We start from the raw sequence: 19,770 nt of genomic DNA, 5'->3' as shown, positions 1-19,770 counted from the left end.
ATTGTTTTTTTAATTAACTAAAGCGTTTTTCACATATAGTTTAAGTATTTAGGTTGTTTTAATTCTGATTACAGGCAGCACGGTGGCACGGTGGTTAGCACTGTTGCCGCACAGCAAGAAGGTCCTGAGTTCAATTCCAACATCAGGCCGGGGTCTTTCTGTGTGGAGTTTGTCACTAGGTATGAATGTGAGTGCGAAGTGTTGGCCCTGCGACAGACTGGCGACCTGTACCCTGCCTCTCGCCCTATGACAGCTTGGATAGGCTCCAGTGCCCCCCGCGACCCTGAAAAGGATAAGCGGAAGCGAATGGATGGATGGATAATTCTGATAACTTCAAATTGCTTACAAACTCTGTCCTACAACCCCAACCACCAAAACAGTAAAGGAGTTAAAAGTTGAATTTGATCCCGCTTTTATTTTGAAAACCCCCACCTCAAGTGCCGACGTACTTTGCGCAAGCTTTACGCGGATGGAGTGAAAATAATTGACAATAAACACATATCGTATGCCCCCGAAAAAGTGAAGGAGTCTTGTGCAGGAGTCGAAGCTTTCACATCATCAATGATTCATTTCAATCCGGAAGGTGTCGTTTGAAGCTTTGTAGGCGCTGACAGCTGTTTCGACCCGGGGGGAAAATGGAGCATATCCGAACGCCAAAGGTAGCTAACGTTTCTTGCTAATTGCAAATGGATGGGATACAGTCGGCAGCTGGGCCTTGTCTGTTTGCGATTTTGTTGGAAGGCTCGAGTCAGGCTCCGTTTTCTGGCCATCAGTGTTCAGAGTGAATTTGCGTGAATCAACGTTATAGCGTAACGGCTAGCAGGTGTCGCCAACGACTCCAAATGTCAGCAGACGTGGCGAGCATCAATGAGCCGTTTGTTTTTCCCGTTCATCAGGAAGATCGGCTTCCTCTATCTAATTTTACTACTTGCACGCTCTGCTATTTATTGCGACAGATATCCACCGTCAGTACAGTCATTGAATTCAGTATGATTGAAGAAGCAAGGAAAAGCCGGGCCATATCCAGCACAGACTCGCAGGGCTGACTTGGGCTGTACGTCAAATTGGGCGATCGCAGTTTTATCGTAAGCATAAAACGCCAAAACAGTGAGCTCACTGCCTGGGCTAAATCACTCCCAATAGACCAGATTTAAAGGAAAGCAACCAGCTGAAAAAGGCAAGACTCGAGGAGTGCTGCAGTACGAGTTTAGCCCTGCCAGGCCTGTACTGCTAGAAAATATACTGCTATGTGTGTGCACAGCAGTATATGCAAGAGCTGATCCTTTTAACCCTTAAATCATTGATCCTTTCAAATCTGATCTGCAGCCACTCAAAAACAACCAACAACCGCCAACAGTCCTAGTACATACTTCATAATCTTCATAATTCCTTTTAGTCTGCCATAAGGTGGCTCAGTGTGCTTAATTTTATCTAACGTCTCTGTTTTTGATCATATTAGGAAGCAGTATCACACGATTCTTGAGGTTCAATGACAATTGTGCTATTTGTCAGTGGGAAAAAAAAAATGCTGAGATCTGGCATGTAGACAGACGGGGAACACCCATGCAGAATGGGTGTTCCCCATTTTTCTTCACACCTCTCAGTGGTTTGTCTGGTTTAAAAGTCGGAGGAGATTATTATTTGCTGTTATAGTGTTTAAAACAAACAAAGAAAACAAGCTGCTTGTTGTAGCAATCAGGGTAGTTTAAGTTGCATAGGCATGTAACAGGATGAAACACAAATCCTAACATTAACTTCCCTATAAGATGGTATGAGGTCTCTGTCCTCCTTCTCTCTTCCCTTTCTCTCTAACCTGCTCTCAAGCACACGCATGTGGGCACACACACAAAAACAACTGACTTCCCGTATGTTCCAAGAAGCTGACTTATGACAGAGCCGCGACCCGCAGGTTGCTGAGCGACCGAGAGAGATTTGATCATCATATCTCAGCAAACGGAAACAAAGTGGAGGATGTCTGAGTCAACCGGAAACAGCTAATGTGATGAATCATGGATTCGGACAGCTAGTGCTAACAGCACTGCACAGTCCAAAAATCAGTGACTTTCCAAATGCACTTTGGCTATAGAGTGAAGGTGACAGGAGCTTTTATTTTGATATGTCTTGCATCTGTGATGCAGAAGGCAATAAAATACCGTAGATGCAACAGTGCAGAGCAAAGTCCAATGGTGATATTATTTGTTTGTTTTATATTGTTGTAACATCAGTCTCATAAAGATCTTTAAAAAGATTGTGCTGTATAAAACTGGTTTTATTCATTTATTTATTTTTTCTAGGATGTAAACCAGAAGCACATTAAAGGTTTTTTTTAAAACCTGTTATAGCTATTAGACCCAAGCCTGTGTGAAAACTCGTGACTTGAGTAAATATATTACTCATTATATCTGCTATTCTGTTTGGGCGTTTGTGGTATTAGTGCAATCAGTTGCTACACTTTCACTGTTGCAGCTACTGAATATAAATTTTTGAGAAGGAAGTCAAAACAAAATGAACTGTGTTTGACTTTAAGCTAGATAAGATTGTTTAATTAAGAGGCAGGTGGTTTGTTTATTAAGGCAGTGGCAGCAAATGTCACTTGTGACTGCACTTATTAAAATTAAACTGGCAGCTGATAGTGAGGACCAGGTGGCCAGGATTAATTGGTGTGCTAGCCAGAACTGGTGCCAGTAATTTTTCTGTCAGGTGTCAACCCTGCTCGCAAGATGCCATCTCTTGTAGTCTCAGTGTATCCAGCAAGAGAAGCAAAGGGTGCTCCTGATTATTTAGATATTACCATTATGTGCATCTGTTTTTGCAGGTGGAGCAGGTGCGGCTGTTGGATCGCTTCAGCAACAAATCCGTTCATGGCACTCTGTACCTCACAGCCACGCATCTCATCTTTGTGGAGAGCAACTCTAACAACTCGGCCTCTGCTGGACATGAGGTCTGGGTGAGTAGTTTTGTGCCAACTATGCTGCCCATTAATGCAGGTTTCAGAGTGCTTGCATATGGATGTCACCTCTGCGAATACACTGTTGTGCAGAGGCATAACTGGAGGATAGCAAGTGCTCACAGAACTTTTACCTCCTGTTGCCAGTTTTCTATAAATTGATGGTGCAGTTTCACACAAACCAAGTGTGCTCTTTAGACAATTTGGGCCTGTTTTTAGTCTAATAATGAATATTTATTACCCTGCAAATGTTTTTAATACACTCCTGTTTTAGCTCCTAGCCTTCATGCAGGTTTGTTCTGTGTGTGTGGTTTAAAACCCCCTTTTTCTAGGCTTTGTGTTTAGGTGTATGATTCTTGCTGGGGTTCAAATCCTGAACGAGGCCCCAATTGTTATAACCTGTATGTGTGTGACATAATAATAAATTAGGTGAGTCGAAGTCAGTATCAGCAGTGTAAAGTGGTGCATGGATAAGCTGGCAAGTGTATGAGACCTGGTGTGCAAGGAAAAAGCAAGTTAAGATAACCCAACGAAAGAACCAAACGAGGATGCAGAGGCATGAAGACAGTACAGGCACCATCACAGGACTGGAGTAAAGCACCAACAGGAGTGGAGACCGGCAAGACCTAGAGAGGTAGGGTCTTAAATAGCATCTCCTGAATCTCCACCCAGGCAACTCATGGAACCCAAAAACCACACATATGCAGAGCAAACCCGCATGAAGGCCTGGGGCCATAACAACTCCATCACTGAAGGAACCGTTGCAGTGCAATATTGCCATTGGCTGGTGGCAAAGCGATTCCTGTAGATGCCAAGACCTGGGTGGCATATGTTTTGAGCTCTCAAATCAAAACCAGAGGAATATATGCAAATGAAGGGCAAAACATACAGAAACTGGAAGTTCTGCCACATAAAGAACCATTAATGTGATCACTACAGGGAAGCCTGCAACCAGACAGTTTGTTTGCATGCGATTTGGGAAGGAGAGAAAGATTATGAAAGTTAATGTGTGGTAAGAGGAAGAGATAGAGTTTCAAAATGTGCACACGTAGTATTTGTCTGTGTGTGTTTTTCTTCCTGCCCCTGAAAGAGGATCGCTGTCAGTGCACTGTAAGAACTAGGTTAGTAACATCTAGCAGCAGCATTCTGGTTTGCTGATGGACTTATTTGTGCTGCAGTAGCGGCAAAGTGGTGGTGTTGGGTTATGCGAGAATTATGGGCGCGTGTTGCAATGAGCCTAGAGCAGGCACTGAAGACAAGAGGCTATTTAATATTGAGAAATTAGCTGCAACCGTTTAGAGCTCAGGATTTCAACACATGACTTGCAAGATTTTATTTCCTATATTGAGTTGTGATTTGTCAGAATGACTTCATAGCATCAACTAGCCCGGTTTAGTTGGTTTTACATTGTACAATTGGCATATACATACTTGCTGGAATGGTATTACTTCTGAGTGTGCACAATAGTGTTGCGCTGTATGAATCCTGTTTTTTTTTTTGTTTTTTAAGCACTAAGTATTTAGTGACTGGCCTACATGCCTTGTGCAGCAGAACCTGGGCCGTGACCTCTTTCCCACCATCCTTCCTGTTTTATGTGCATTACTTCCCTATGTGTGTCTGGCTCAGCGCTGTGTGTGCTGTAGAGTAATTTCAAAGTAACCGTTTGTGGTGTTTGTGTGTATCATAAAATATTAAACAGCATGTGAGTTACTGCCTTTCTCAACAACTGGTGAGATCAGCAATTAGCCTGTGTGTGTATGTGCACATGCGTGTGTGTCCCACTAGTCATTATCAATGCTGATCCATGTGCATCTTTATGATTTCTCTTGGTTGTGATACTCAAAATGCACTCATGAATATGGTGATGTGTGGCATCTGACTCTCTTGCCCTCTATACTTCTGGGTGATATTAAAATAATTCATGACTGAGCTGAGCTTTTTATAGCACTCTTCTGTTTAAATGCATGCTCTTGAACCCAATCCCCCCCCCCCCCCCCCCCCCAACTAGATCCCTTTAATATTCCAAATCTTATCTGTTCTTCATTGTATTCATATTGCAGATAACACTCTCACTGTCCACTCGTGTTCATTGATGCAAATGTCTAGCCAGCTAATCACAAGGCAGCAGCTCAGTGCATTTTGGCATGTAGGATTGTCAAGGTGGGCTGCTGAAGTTCAGAATGAGGAAGAAAAGTGATTTAACTGACAATGAATGTGGTTGATGTTGCCAGATGGACCGGTCTGAGTATTTCAGAAACTGCTGATCTACTGGGATTTCTCCTCAAAGCCATCTCTAGGGTTTACAGAAAATGGTCAGAAAAAGAGAAAATATCCAGTGAGTAGCAGTTTTCTGGGAGAAAATGCTTTGTTGATGCCAGAGATCCCAGAGGAATGGCCAGGCTGCTTTGAGCTGATAGGAAGGCAACAGTAGCTCAAATAACCGCTTGTTACAACCAAGCCGTGCATCTCTGAATGCACAACATGCGACTTTAAAGCCACAGCAGCAGAAGACCACACTGGGTACTACTCCTGTCATCTAAGAACAAATAACTGAAGCTACAATTCACACAAGGCCACCAAAATTGTACAACAGAAGACTGAAAAATGTTGGCAGATCTGATGAGTCTGCAGCATTCAGAGGGTAGAGTCAGAATTTGATGGAAATGACATGAAAGCATGAATCCATCCTGCCTTTTATCAGTACTTAGGCTGGTGGTGTAATATTGTAAGGGATATTTCTTGGCACTTTGGTCCCTTTAATACCAACTGATCTTCATTTAAACTTTGCAAGTCTTTAGTAGTTCATTGAGCCTCTTTAAATATGAAACTATTCTCTAAACTGAGGTTCCTAAAGAGTAAGGCTTTAATTTTGACATACGTGTTTTTTAAAGTGTGCATATACAATGAGTCCTAGAGTTGAAGAAAAACATTTGTATAACACACACAAAATATATTAGTATGTGTGTATGTTTTGTAAAATATAAAAACAGCACCAGGCTTTATTAACAATACGCTAATGTCATTGTTGGATAGTGTACTTTGTTTAAATTAGTGTATATCGACCCAGCCACTGTAAATCACCAGCCTCTCTTTTCACGTCTTCTTTTTGCCTCCTCTTTCCTTGTCTGCAGATTTTGCACCATCATATAGCCTCTGTGGAGAAGCTGTCCCTGACCACCTCCGGCTGTCCACTGGTAATTCAGTGTCGCAACTTCAGGGTGGTTCATTTTGTTATACAGAGAGAAAGAGACTGCCACGACGTCTACAGCTCACTGCTTCGTCTTCTACGGCCAGGTCAGCTTCGCGTTCTATTCGCTTTGGGCATTTCTCCTATCCACTTAATGCCTAAACAGAGATACATTGACATATTAAATAGTGCTTTCTCATCTGTCTGTGTTTAATGGGTTTCTCTCTGTTTTTCTTCTCTGCGCAGTATGCTATGAAGAGCTTTATGCTTTCTCCTACAACCCCAAACAAAATGACCAGCAGCGAGAGGAAGGATGGCAGCTCATCGACTTGGGGGCGGAGTTTGAGAGGATGGGCGTCCCCTGTGACCAATGGCAGCTCACTGATGTGAACAGGGACTACAAGGTAGGTAGTAAAATCCAACAAAGTCCTCTGCCCACTATAAACTGTATTTATTTACAGATTCTAAACATTGGTACCATCACTGTGATAGTAGTAGTATTTGTGATAGTATTGATATATTATTTACTATAAGTTGACTTATAGTATTTCTGTGTATTGGTCATTGCATGTCTGCATTATGGCTTTAAAAGTGCCAGAAGAACATACTCAGAAAGGGATGTAACTCCAAACGACCTCTGTAGCGACTGAGTAAACACAAAAGAGGAAACGACTGGGACAATAACTGGATTTATTTAAATGGATAAAAAACATTCCCGCCACGTGGTCACAGCAGATGGCAAAGTCCATTAGGCTGGCCTCTGCACTTAAACCAGCTCCACCTTCAGCTTCCTCTGTTGCTTAAACAGGGATAGGCTGGAGCAGCAGATGAAAACAGAAAAAAAGAATTACTGCAGCTTGTACAAGTCACTGACAAAATCATGTAAACCTAAAAGGTGCAACATTGTTTAGTCTTTAGCTTAGTGTCATAATGTATTAAAACAAATTAATCCGAATAATTAAACTAATTGATTGTCAAATAACTTAATTGCAAACGAAGTTAATGTGAAAATGAGGTGGGCGTATGAAAGCTTACTCTGTATCTGATTTAAACAGATGAATATTACCAGAGTATTTCAGTTGTGTGGTTGTGGACAGCACCGTCACAGTGGTACAGTCTGGATTAGGGCTGTTGATATAACATATATATCGGATGACGATATAAAAACGTCTATCGTATCATTTTACGCTATCGTTTGTTTCGTGGTGTCGCAAAATAAACTGTTTACGGCAATATTTTTTCATCGTTTTGATGGTCACTGTAGTGGCTATATTAATTTCTTAAAGTTCTCTTTCTCTTATATTTTATATAACCACACTACAGACGGACAAGCGCCTGTTTTTATGCGTTGTCGTTAGCAACAACGACGGTAACAGCATCGGTGTCCGCTTGTTTATGTTCCTCATAAACCTTTCACAATAAAGCTCAAGATCCTGTTGAGACTTTTCAAAATAAACTGAATCACGTGAAAGAGCAGATTATTTACGGATGAGAATTAAAAAAGAGCCGCCAGGTGCTAAAAAATAAACCTTAGACTTAAACGTTAGAACAGGCTTTTCCCCCCAGCACGCTGTGTAATAAATATTCACAAAGAATACGGCGGCTGATACAACTTATGTCTAAAAATGTACAGTTTCATGCATCGGTTAAAACACTCGATTCCAGCTACATGATGCGCAGCTGGAAACACTTCCCGCAAGACGAGCTGCCCGAGATTCACAGAATTTACAGAAAATGTTACATTTTTGTGATTTATGTCGTTATCAGGACGATAGAATTCTTATATCGGAATATGAGATTTTGGTCATATCGCATAGCCCTAGTCTAGATTCAGCTGGCATCCAAGTGATATCACACAGGCTGTCATTATTTGGGTTTAATGACAGCCTGTTAACATTATATCCAGGGGTGCACATAAGGGGTCCGCAGGTGCGCATTAGCTGTCAAAATAAAAGACGCGCACCAGATAAGAAGTTGCAACGCGCGTTTGCGTACATAAGATTTTCTGGAGGAGGACAGACATAGGTTTAGAACTCTAAAAGCTGTCAAAAAAGCAAGCTCCTTTAAGCAATTACTTTGGTGTTCCTCCACCTCCAAAGAAATGTCAGAAGGAGTCCGAACCGCAAAAGAAGCGCGTGTTCTCGGAAAAGTGGTTGCAGGAGGTGAGCTGGATTCAAACAAATGATGAACGCACAGAGATGTGGTGCAGAATATGCCGTGAAAATCCCACTCTAGCGGACAAAAACAGTGCTTTTATATGTACGCGAACTCTCGTTGCAGCTTCTTATCTGGTGCTCGTCTTTTATTTTGACAGCAAATGCGCACCTGCGGACCACTTATGTGCACCCCTGATTATATCACAGAAACCAGTTCGACGTTACCACATCTTAAACACTGTGCGCTGTGGTCCAGAAGAGGGTGCTGGAGCTTCACTGTTAGTTAGCTCCAGCCTTAGTGTGATGGACTACAGAGTCTTTGAGTCAAAAGTAAGAATTTGTCTGTAAAGAAGAAGAGCAGATCCCTGCTCACAGGCAGACTGTATATCATGTGCCTTTATAGATTGTAACATAGTAGCACGAGGCATTCACAAGGTACTGCTGTCTGAACATGGACATTAGTACATTTTTAATTCTTATTTTAGTTAATGGATTTTGTTTGTGACTTTTTTCAGGTGTGTGAGACATATCCACGGGACCTCTATGTTCCTGTCACCGCCAGTAAGCCTATCATTGTGGGGAGCTCCAAGTTCAGAAGCAAAGGACGCTTTCCTGTCCTCACTTATTTCTACCAAGAGAAGAAGGTACATTAAAACTGTGACCATTTACATACGCCAATATTTGTCTTTGGTCCAGTTTCTTTATTTAGCTCTCCTTGGCAAGTTGTTGAGTAGTTACTGAGCAAGATCAAAGTCCAAATCTTAATATTCCTAAGGCAGTACAAGCAAAATGGAAATGGGATTGCTTAAATTGAAAATAGGGTCAACTCTCTCGGTTATATCGAAGTGCAAATATCATGGGAATGAACCAGTGGGATTATATATTAACACGTGCAAAGTTGAGTTGCTTGGCCAAAGGTGGATTTACAGCAAAGCTCATAAAATGTCTAACACGGAAAGGATTTGTACTCCGCTTAACAAATTTGCATGACATCTGCTCATTCGATTTTTTATTTTTTTTTTTGGTGTGTTTGTGTATGGATGGAAATTTTGACCTTTCGCTGGCATTAGAAGAAACATCACCACATTACAGAAACGATTAGTAACCAAGGGTCTGTGAAATTTGATGGAATAGCTGCACTTTTTTTTTTCTTTCTTTAATTTTCTCGAACAAAACGTCAGCATCGCTGATGAACAAACCTTGCTTCCAAAGCAAGCGAGGGAAAGAACTCCCACACCCGAAATGTGCAGCATATTTTGAATTGTGATTTTCAGGTTAAACAACATTTAGGTGGGATGAGCAGTTAATGACCTAACATTCTGGGGAATCTTATTGTGTCAACTAGAAACACCTGACTTTTAGGGAAACAATGTAACTACTCAATGGCATTAACATCTAAGTAGTTACATTTATGGTGTTAGGTTAACCAAAAAAGTTTATGAGACTCATGTAGTTGTTCCATTATAGGCAACCATTAGAAGGAAGTAACACAGGCTCAGGTGTCCTGGTTTTAAGGTTATATTTAGATTTTTTTTTAATAACTTCTCGTTTTTACCAATGTACTCTCTTTACCCTGACAGGCAGCAGTGTGTCGTTGTAGTCAGCCTCTCTCTGGGTTCAGTGCACGATGCCTCGAGGATGAGAGCATGCTGCAGGCCATCAGCAAAGCCAATCACAACAGCCGATTTCTTTATGTCATGGATACCAGGCCGAAGGTAAGGTGGTGACGGCCAGGCAGTTTCTCAGAATAGCAAGCGTTGTTCATTAACTTTTAAAAATTTCTTGTATGTGTAAATGGGTTCAGCACTAAATGAATGTACTTTTGAAAACAGAGTTCAGAGCTCAAATGTGTTGTTGTTGTTTTTTTTGTTGTTTTTTTCCTGTCCTGCAGCTGAACGCGCTCGCTAACAGAGCAGCAGGTAAAGGCTACGAGAATGAGGACAACTACTCCAACATCCGCTTCCAGTTTGTTGGCATTGAAAACATCCACGTGATGCGGAGCAGCCTGCAGAAGTTGCTAGAAGGTTAAACATCTGCTACAGACAGAGGATTTTAAAAAAGAAAGAAAAGATGTTTACAAAAAGGCTTTTTTTTAATGAATGTCAGTCAGTGCACAGTTAATCTTAAATTCCTTTGATCCTTTAGTGACTGGGACTCGGTCACTTTCCATGAGTGACTACCTGGTGGGACTGGAGAGTAGTGGCTGGCTTCGGCATATCAAGGCGATAGTAGATGCTGCTGTCTTTCTCACCAGGGTAAATGTTTTCTGGTTATACTTCTTTAACTGTATTCTGGTGGAAGCTGATAAAAAAGTCATTGTTGTTTTAAAAACCATATTTCTGTGCCATCTGTCTGTTCTCTTAATCCCAGGCGGTGACAGTTGAAGGAGCCAGTGTTTTGGTTCACTGCTCAGATGGATGGGACAGAACCGCCCAGGTCTGCGCCCTAGGGGCGCTGCTCATGGACCCTTACTATCGTACAATTAAAGGCTTTATGGTACCAGCCACAGACGCGTGATGTTGAACATGCAGATACTCAGATGCTCCATGTTCTCTACTCTTCACTCTTTGTTTTTCTTCTAGGTACTGATAGAGAAAGACTGGATCTCTTTCGGTCACAAGTTTGCAGACAGGTGAGGTTTCAACTGGAAAATGTGAAGCACTGCATTTGCTCCAGTTCACAGTCGCAAGTTCATATTATTCTATACGTGGATTGTATGCTCTCAGGTGTGACCAACTGGACGGGGATCCAAAAGAAGTGTCTCCTATTTTCACTCAATTCCTCGAGTGCGTCTGGCAGCTGACTGAGCAGTTCCCACAGGTGAGTGGGAGAGTGCAAGCTACGTGAGATTTATATTTATTTCCTATGGTTTTTTTGCTTTTATTTATCCACAACTCTCCGTTTAGGCGTTTGAGTTCAGCGAGTGGTTCCTGCTGCAGATCCACGAACATGTTCACTCCTGTCAATATGGAAACTTCCTTGGTAACAATCAGAGGCAGAGAGAAGAGTTGCAGTAAGTCAAAAACACAGATTTATGTAACTGTTGACGGTTGAAATACTTTCTAATGTCAACTGTGAAATCTATCAGTCTGTCAAGACAATCTCTTTAAAAGATCTGTGCGTCAAGAAAGCCACACCTGGATTTGTTGTCACTGAGTTTGCAGATAACCAGAAGTGATAAAAGACATATAATGTGTAATCCTTCTTTTTAGTAGAAGACAAATAGATTAATTACTATATTGTGAGCTTCTGTATGCGTGTGTGTGAACCAACCATTGGACTATGTCGATATGCTCCCATGTGTCTAACTGCTGTTCTGGGTTGCAGACTAAGAGAGCGGACTCACTCCCTGTGGGCATTTCTAATGAGCGAAAAACGAAACCACCTGAATCCGTTCTACAGCCCTGCGTACTCCGAAGCACATCCTGTGCTCGAGCCCTCCACCCTGCCTTATCATTTCAAGTCAGTACAGCTTGCTCCCCTTTTGGTTGCTGCTTATATCTAGAAGTAAACCCTAAAGGATCTTATCTACATGTGTAACATTGTGATCACCAGGTTCTGGAGGAGTATGTACCATCAGTTTGACCGATCCATGCACCCTCGTCAGTCTATCCTGAAAACCATTTTGACTCTGAAGGAGAACAGTCGTAAGGCAGAGAGCACGCTGCAAGCACTGGAATCTGTGAGCACATTATTGCATATTGTCATATTCCTAAGTTTTAAGCTTGATCTTAATTTTGAGTATTTAAATGACTGCATGAGTATTTTTAATATATAGTATTTACAGTATAGTATTTGTATTTGAGTATTTAGATGCACTTTATATTTGGAATATGTTGTTTTATATACTTAACTGTCGTATCATTCAGAGGCTGCAGCAGCTTGGTGTAGTCCCGGTTGCAACATCCGACCCCCCCGCACCTCCTCCCACAAGAGATCAGCTCTCCAACTCCCACAGCCTCCCGCCACGTCCCGACTCCCTCATTCTGGGAGCGCCCATCAACCACAAAGAAGTGCAGCGTCACGAGGAAGAGGATGAGCAGGAGGAGGTGGGTGAGGAGGCCACTGAGAGCACAGATACAGAGCGGACAGTAGAGGGCAGCAGTGGCACCGAGAGCAGGAAGCAGAGTTATGGAGAACTGGAAGGGACGTATAACAGTGATCTGGTCAAAGAAGAGCCAGCTGTTGTCAGCCTGGAGTTTGGTGTAGCACGTATGACCTGCTAAAACCAAAAAAACAGGGATTGTGAGAGACTGAGGGACATGAGCAACTAAGTAAGAGAGCATACTGAAACTGTGTGTGTGTGTGTGTGTCTGTGTGGGTGTGTGAGAGAGAGTGGGAAGCTGTTGCTCTGTGTGGATTATGTGCCGATTTACGCATTGGTCCTGAATGGGCTGAATGGATGAAGTTGTGTGTCTGTATAGTCTAAAATCTCTATGGAAAGCCTCATTATTATGTCATATACTGCACTTACAGTGGGAAAAAAAAAAGCTTGTTTTCTTTTTTTTTTATTAATGAATGTTGAAAAAGCACTATAAAAAATTAATGAATCGGGTAAGAAAAATAAATGAATCAAAAAACAAAGAAAAAAATGTCGTGTCTTGTAATTTGTACAGTCACGTTGTGCATTTTTGAAATACATGGCCTTGATATTCTTCACACGAAAATGCAGAAAATCCCAGTTTTGGCTCATGAAATGTTTCATTTCATCCAAAGGCTGAAATCCAGCCTAATCTGATCATGTTGGTGAGCTGACATTCCTCTGGTCTGAGTGATTTAAAAAATAAATAAAATCAGTGTAGAGAAAAAAACATTTGTTTGAAACTGTTTGCTGACAGAATAGACAGTTTGTTGATGTCATTTCCAAGTTAAGGGGAAAGGATCAGTTGACAAAGAGCGAGCGAGTGAATTCGACAAAGTCGAAAGCTGACGGCAGCTCGCGGCCCTTGCTGTATATAACATCAGGTTATATCGTTGGCAACACCAGAAGGTTTCAGAGGGATTTTTCATTATGACCTACCTACAGAGTAAATTTAACACGGACGTATATGTCACCTGTGCATTTCCGCCTTAACTAGACTGCTATAATTTGTTGCTCTTCTTGGTGCTTCTGCACTTTGGTTGGGAAACAGATGATGAATCATGTGTGGGGCAAATACCAAACTTGAATTGGAGTATGTTTACATAAATACAGGAAGAACTCTAGGACAATGAAGCCTCTTTAATCCTATTTCTCTTCGATCAGGTGATCTTTCTTACTAATGCTTACTGATGCTGATACCCAAATCCTACTGGTTGTATCTGCCATGTCAGTGACTTATTATTTATGACAGCTGACCTCGATTAAAGTTCACCGGCACATAAAAAACACAGCGTGCATGCAAGGTTAAGTTCTGTGGGTTTGGATAGCTAAATACTGTTAAATTCAACAATAACCATAAAACTGATTCCTCTAACTGTGATCTTTCTGCTTGAGAGGTTTTGAAGCTCAACAAAAACCATGACATAGCAGTTCTCATAAGTAAAAAGAACTTCCTGCATCTGGCAAGTTTAGTTTCTGTGATGAATCTAAATAAAATGATGTGGAATTATTTATTTATTCATCAGAAAAAATGTCCTTGGGGCTGGATGTTGTTCGACTTTGATTTGTTTTGGGTTAGATTCACTGGAGTTGTGGCAATTCAGCACAATTTTTTTAGGCTCAGCTTGTTTTGCCATGAGTCATTACAATTTTTTTTTTTCAAGAACATATTCTATATTAGTTCCTGAATAATCATTATTGGAGCTCAGAAAGGATTTGATCTTGGATTAGATTTAGCATACAAGCAAATGCCCAACCCAATCAGTTTGCTGCACAAGAGCAAGATGTAAAACTTGGTTTAAATGAAGTTACACAGAGTTCATGTGTGTATTTGTCTGCCCTGCAAGCTCTTTTCATCCTGCTGTGTTACATCCAGCAAAAGCTACTAGTCTAAATTCTTTATGGAATTCAGACTAGTAGCTTTTGCAGTGAACTTGTTCCTTCTTAAACGCCACTCAGTCCACAGCCCTCCGATGCCATGGGACTAAATGTAGCAATAAATTGAGCTCTGTGTTTACTTTCAGAAGCCAATTAGACAAAGTGAGCACTGGCCCTTAGACAAATCAGTGTCTATGAGCAAATAAAGTCATTATTCAGCTGTAACAACTTGGAATAGAGAGAGGCTGGCAGTGCAACGTGATGTGATGTGTAAACCCACTGTGCCACTTTACTCTAAAGCTCCATAATATATGAACTGAAAGAAGAAAGGGCACAATAACTGATGTGTAAAGTGCCTCTATATGAAGATAGCTAAAAACAAAGGGGACTTAATCTTCTACTTTAATTCTCTCTTTTCTTGTGTTCATAATTTTTGCTCACATTTTCTAACTGATTATTCAAAAAGACCTTAAAGGTGTTTTCCATGAATCGCCACTGATGACTTGAATGTGTAAAAGAAGGACCTTGTTTATGGTTTAAACAAGTAAAAAGTGCAACAACAACAAAAAAACCCCACTGCATTAGAGCGTCAGAGCTTTTATATGACTCAGTCCCTTTTTTGAATGTGGATAAACAGTAAATCATGTTAATCCACAATCAGCTCTAAGTTTTCTCTCTCTCTCGTGTTAGAATGGTCTTCCTGTAGCCTACTTGTGCATATTACCTTAAATTAAATATTGAGAAGTGTCTTCCAGAGACAAGCTGCCGAGGGCTCTCCCAGGGCTCTGAATCATTCAGATGAGTAGCTTATTGCACGCCATTCTGGTAGAACACTTTACTGGACAAGGAGGAAATGCTGTACTTACAATCAGGGCCAAATAGTCTACATATCGGCAGAGCATATGCTATACACATGAGCGCACGTGTATGCATGTTGTATGTGCATTTTTTGTTTTTTGGTCTGTGTGGAAAATTGGTTTGCACCATTGCCCTGTATATAACATGTGACTAAAATCTCTGATGATTGTATTACTGTTAGGACATGAATCTATTTTTATGTATCAGGCTGACACACAAGTGCAGTGTTTCGAACAAGGCAGTGGCAGCCCAGAATATATCAACGGCATTTGTAAATCGACTACAGCACTTGGCTATTTATGCCCTTGTGTAATTTGTTACAGCCATTCTCTGTCATATGACACAGCTTCTATGGCCTTTTTCAGTTTTCCAATATAGCCACTGTACATTTCTGTATAATTATTTTGATGAATGCATTTGAAATAGGCATGTTTTACAGTGGGCTGTGGTGGTGCCACACAGCTCTTAGCCGGACAGTGTTATTTACATGGGGGTTGGACAGATACTGATGTCTCCCAGAAAGTTTTTACATTTCATTTTTAATCATTTTTATCATGTTTATCATGTTTTTGTCATAATTTGTAGAGTGTAGAAGTACACTCCAGACCAGGGGTGTCAAACATAAGGCCCCGGGGGACAGAATCGGCCCAGCAAAGACTTCAATCTGGCCTAGATGACTTTGGAAAATGTGAAAGGGAACAGAAATTTTGGACTTTTAATTGTATTTTCACAATTTTTAAAGCTTTTCTGATTGATAAAGATTTCCCACATGGCTACACTGAAGTAATTAAGTTATAGATTTCTGTAGTTTTCTTTTGCACTGATAGATTGCTTTCTGGTGAAATAGAGGTTATTTTTTTATACGTAAGATATCTCTGGGATTACATTTGCACACTGGCAGGAAGGGCAGTTTCACTGGTGCAGCCAACAAAAGATCAAAATAAGCTGTATGTAGCCTGCGATGTAAAAAGAGTTTGACATCCCTGCTCTAGACAGTCGTTTCTGGTAAGTTTTATTTCGGGTCAAACTGAATGAAATAAGGGAATGTGGTATTTGAGTGTTAAGATAAAGTTGGATAGTGGTATGTAGTATTTAACCTCCTAAGACCCAAACTCCTTCATGGCATGCATTTTTAATTTCTCTTTGCTAATTGGGCTGATTGGGACCTGATGAATGTAAAAACAAAGAATTAACAGATTTTTTTCTTTTATCTGATTTTTGTTTATGAGAAAAATGAGGTCCTCATAAGAGGGCATTCATTTTAAATTTCGATAGAACAGGCAGTATAATGTCCTCATAAGTGGTAATCAGGCCCTTGTAGAGCAAAAATTAGTATTTTGGTCCAGACAACCCAAAATGTGATGTGGACACCAGGTCCTAGGAGCATAAGAATCAATTCATTTAGCATTTATATGATGCAACTCCATTTCTATGAGTTTGTGCAAAGTTGCTACTGGTTGTATGTGGTGGCCAGAGGTATAACCAGGCTTTAGCCTCAGCCTCTGAAAGTAGGAGCATAAATTATAACGGTAATGAAAATCCCCTCCAGATCTGTCATCTCAGCAAGCCACGGCAACTAGAAGTCCAGAATAAATGAGTCTAAATGAAAAAAAGGAACATTTTTACTCCAAACAGTCGAATAACTTGCCTCAAAAAAGTAATTAATGTACAAACATTTTGACCCTGACATATTCAGAAAAATTGATAATTACTGCATTGCAGGGAACATGTATAACTTTTATATACTTTGGGTTGCTTTTTCTGTGTGATAAAGACAAGTTTTCAGAAACACTTTGGTTTTGCAGTGTTTTGAGTGTAAAAGTGTCTGAGCACTCTGGGTTTAGGCAGCTTAATAACATTTAGTACTGCTCCCTGTTGATTACCAAAGTAACAAAAGAGCACAAGCAGTAATCCTTGGGGGTTTAATTTTCATTAACACATAAACAGGAACATGTGTGTATGCACACACACAGACACACAGCTTAGTTTAATCCAGAGCTGGAAGACCCCCTGTGCTGACACAATCTAACCGATAGAACCCCTAATAATGATGATAAAGACTATGTGGTGTGTATGTGTGCCTGTGCCAGGAGCTAACCACTGATGTATGATCAGCCACACCTGTGTCTTGTGTGTGTTACTAGTCTTTGTTAAACCTCTTGCTTGGATCCTGTTGTGCTGTTTTCACAGATGTGGTACTTGAAAGGAAAATGGGTAGATTGCTGATTGTATTGTTCTCACATTTGAAAAGATTCCCGTAGTTACTGATATGTACTACGTCTGACTGACAGCTAAAACTATTGTGGTTTGTTATGTGAACCTACAGTCATGACCACATCAGAGCTACTTCTTTGTTGGTGTCCTCTATGATCCGCAGATAATAAAACTCTTGTGAGATTACTGATAAGATACGTGACTTATTATTATTATTCAAGTGAGGCAAAGTTCAGACACTCTGTGGGGATATTCTGGTTTCTTTTTCTCCTATATGTGAAACTGAAGCAGGAATCCCATAGATGACTTTCTAAAATAATAAAGGTGTTAAAGCAGGAGCCTAAAATAGCATAATGTGTTTTAATGTAATGACCTTTTGCATTCTTTTTATATTGGTCACATACCAAGATTAAAAGTCTTAATATGTGACCGATTTAAAAAGACTGACGTGGACTGAATGAAGATGATGTCATGACTGTGACACATGACTGTGACACTATCAGACAGTTAAAGATGGATAATAAGGATACACGCTCTAATTAATTAGGTTATTTATACCCTGATGTGAAGACACCGAAACTCTTTACAAAATTTAAAGCACCCTTTTACTTTGTTGACAGATATGCATTTCCTTGAAATGATTTACATCTTTTTCACAACTTCTGCCTGGTAAAGGGTGTACACACAATGCAAGTTTCACATAACAACACACAGTCTGTTTTTCTTTTCTTAGCAAGACAAATTAGGCCTTTTAAAAAAAAAGTATTTGAGTCCTGAGGCTCTTTCCTCACAGAGGAATGAAAAAAAAGACATTCAGCTGCTACTTGTGAGCACTGTGCAGTGGAAGCACACTGACGTAAAAGAGGAACCATATTAACAGACAAAACAGTGAGAGACATGAGAGAGAGAAAATGTCCTCCAACTGTCCCACTTAATGCTGAGCTTCGCTCAGGGGGCTGAAATGGGAACCCTTTTTAGAGAGGGTGGGGGCACGGAGTAGGAGGGATAATAGGGTGTGGGCTTCTTGTATTGCATGTGTGAATCTGCCTTAGCCAGTACAAGTGGACTGAAAAGAATAATTAGGTTGCAAGGAGAGCACATGTTGCATTATCCAAGCACCAAACTAACCAAACCAGTTCAATATCCACAAAAGCCTCTGGACAAAAGTTCTTTTACACTTACATACAAGCCCCATGCTTTTACAAATGGCCTCATATATATATATATGTGAGTGTGAGGGTGTGTATTGCTTTCCTATGTCCTCCATTTAAATGCAGTTATACAAACTGCTCGATAAGCCCGATATGGTCTAATGGTCTCCATTGTGGAATATAGTAGCATTGTCGTAATGTGTGCATTTGCTTCAATAATTTACTGATGTTTAAAGCACTGTAATAATGTACACTGCCACTCTAAGAGCTAAGCAAAATCCTTTGTCTCATCATGCGATAACTGAGCTCCCTCATCAGTCTCCACTCATCAATCCACCTGCCATCTGCTGCTTAGACTCAGCTTCAAGTCCACGCAGCAGCCAGCTGACCTGCTAGCACTGCTGTAGGGCATTCTGCTTGAACATCTGATGTACCTGAAAGCATGCATAGTGGGTGACTGACTGGCAAGTAGACAGGCTGGCTGACTGACTCTTGGGGACATATTATCTTTCTTATTGGTGGGGGGGGGAGCATAGGGATGATATGCTTCGACGCTTCACTCTGGGGAAGCCCTCAAAAAGTGTTTGTGTGGGTGGGAGCATGTCTCTAGATTTGTGGTTGTGTGTATTGGGCTCATGAATGCAGACATTGTTTGATAGCAGTGGGATGGAAGAGGAGAGCCTGTGCTCACAGTCACTGTGGAGGAGGAGGAGAGAAAAGGAGAAGGGGAGGGAAGGGAAGGAAGGTTTGTAAGTGGGTCGGGATAACAGGGAGATTCATGGGGGGTTGGGAGCACCCCCAGTGGATTGCACTCAGAAAAAAGGAGAACTGGGTGGATCTACGGTAAATGGTGATTATGTAATTTGTTCAGATATACAAACTGGTTGCCATTCTCCAAAATCAAACAAACAAACTGAGATGTGGAATAAAAATGATTTCACTCTTTATTATTATAATTTTTTTTAATTTTAATGTATAATACCCTAATTCATTCACAATTTTACTTATTAGCACAAATGCATTTTGATAATAAAACTGGAACACTTGTGCACTTTGTAAAGACACGACAACAATGAACAAAAGTCAGCAAGTTGATCCGCTGCCACAAGGTTTCCTTCTAGTTGGTGAACAGTTAATTGTTCTACATGCCTGCAGAAACTCTGCTGGTTGCCAAGGTATGCTCTAAAACTATAACTAATGTGAAAAGAAAGAGTGTACTGTGGGCTGCATAATTGGTGACACAAAACCACAAACACAAGGAAACTGAGGATGACGTGATGACAGTTATATGTGGCATC

The 19,770-nt window shown here is 40.8% G+C and overlaps 1 protein-coding gene across 1 annotated transcript; it reads left to right on the top strand.

Moving 5' to 3' along the window:
• The first annotated feature begins 488 nt into the window (after window positions 1-488).
• On the top strand, window positions 489-12,839 carry mtmr6 (myotubularin related protein 6). Its single transcript, XM_085362481.1, has 15 exons — window positions 489-659; window positions 2,816-2,947; window positions 6,079-6,241; window positions 6,381-6,538; window positions 8,806-8,934; window positions 9,871-10,005; window positions 10,182-10,314; window positions 10,436-10,545; window positions 10,661-10,786; window positions 10,873-10,922; window positions 11,017-11,110; window positions 11,197-11,303; window positions 11,618-11,752; window positions 11,846-11,972; window positions 12,160-12,839. Exons 1-15 carry the CDS (start codon window positions 636-638, stop codon window positions 12,514-12,516), a joined length of 1,980 nt encoding a protein of 659 aa, XP_085218607.1. The 5' UTR covers window positions 489-635; the 3' UTR covers window positions 12,517-12,839.
• Window positions 12,840-19,770: the final 6,931 nt, after the last annotated feature.

This window comes from Diplotaxodon limnothrissa, linkage group LG9 (genome assembly GCF_057381915.1).
Source record: "Diplotaxodon limnothrissa isolate DT_005_m linkage group LG9, D_limnothrissa_male_GT1.1, whole genome shotgun sequence".
NCBI lineage: Eukaryota > Metazoa > Chordata > Actinopteri > Cichliformes > Cichlidae > Diplotaxodon > Diplotaxodon limnothrissa.
Note: the sequence above shows the minus strand (reverse complement) of the source record. Positions and strands in the feature narration are given on the sequence as shown.

Coding starts and splice junctions, on each gene's coding strand:
- mtmr6 (XM_085362481.1), top strand. CDS start 636: ATGGAGCATATCCGAACGCCAAAG. Junction 660..2,815: donor AGCATATCCGAACGCCAAAG/GTAGCTAACGTT, acceptor CTGTTTTTGCAG/GTGGAGCAGGTGCGGCTGTT. Junction 2,948..6,078: donor CTGCTGGACATGAGGTCTGG/GTGAGTAGTTTT, acceptor CCTTGTCTGCAG/ATTTTGCACCATCATATAGC.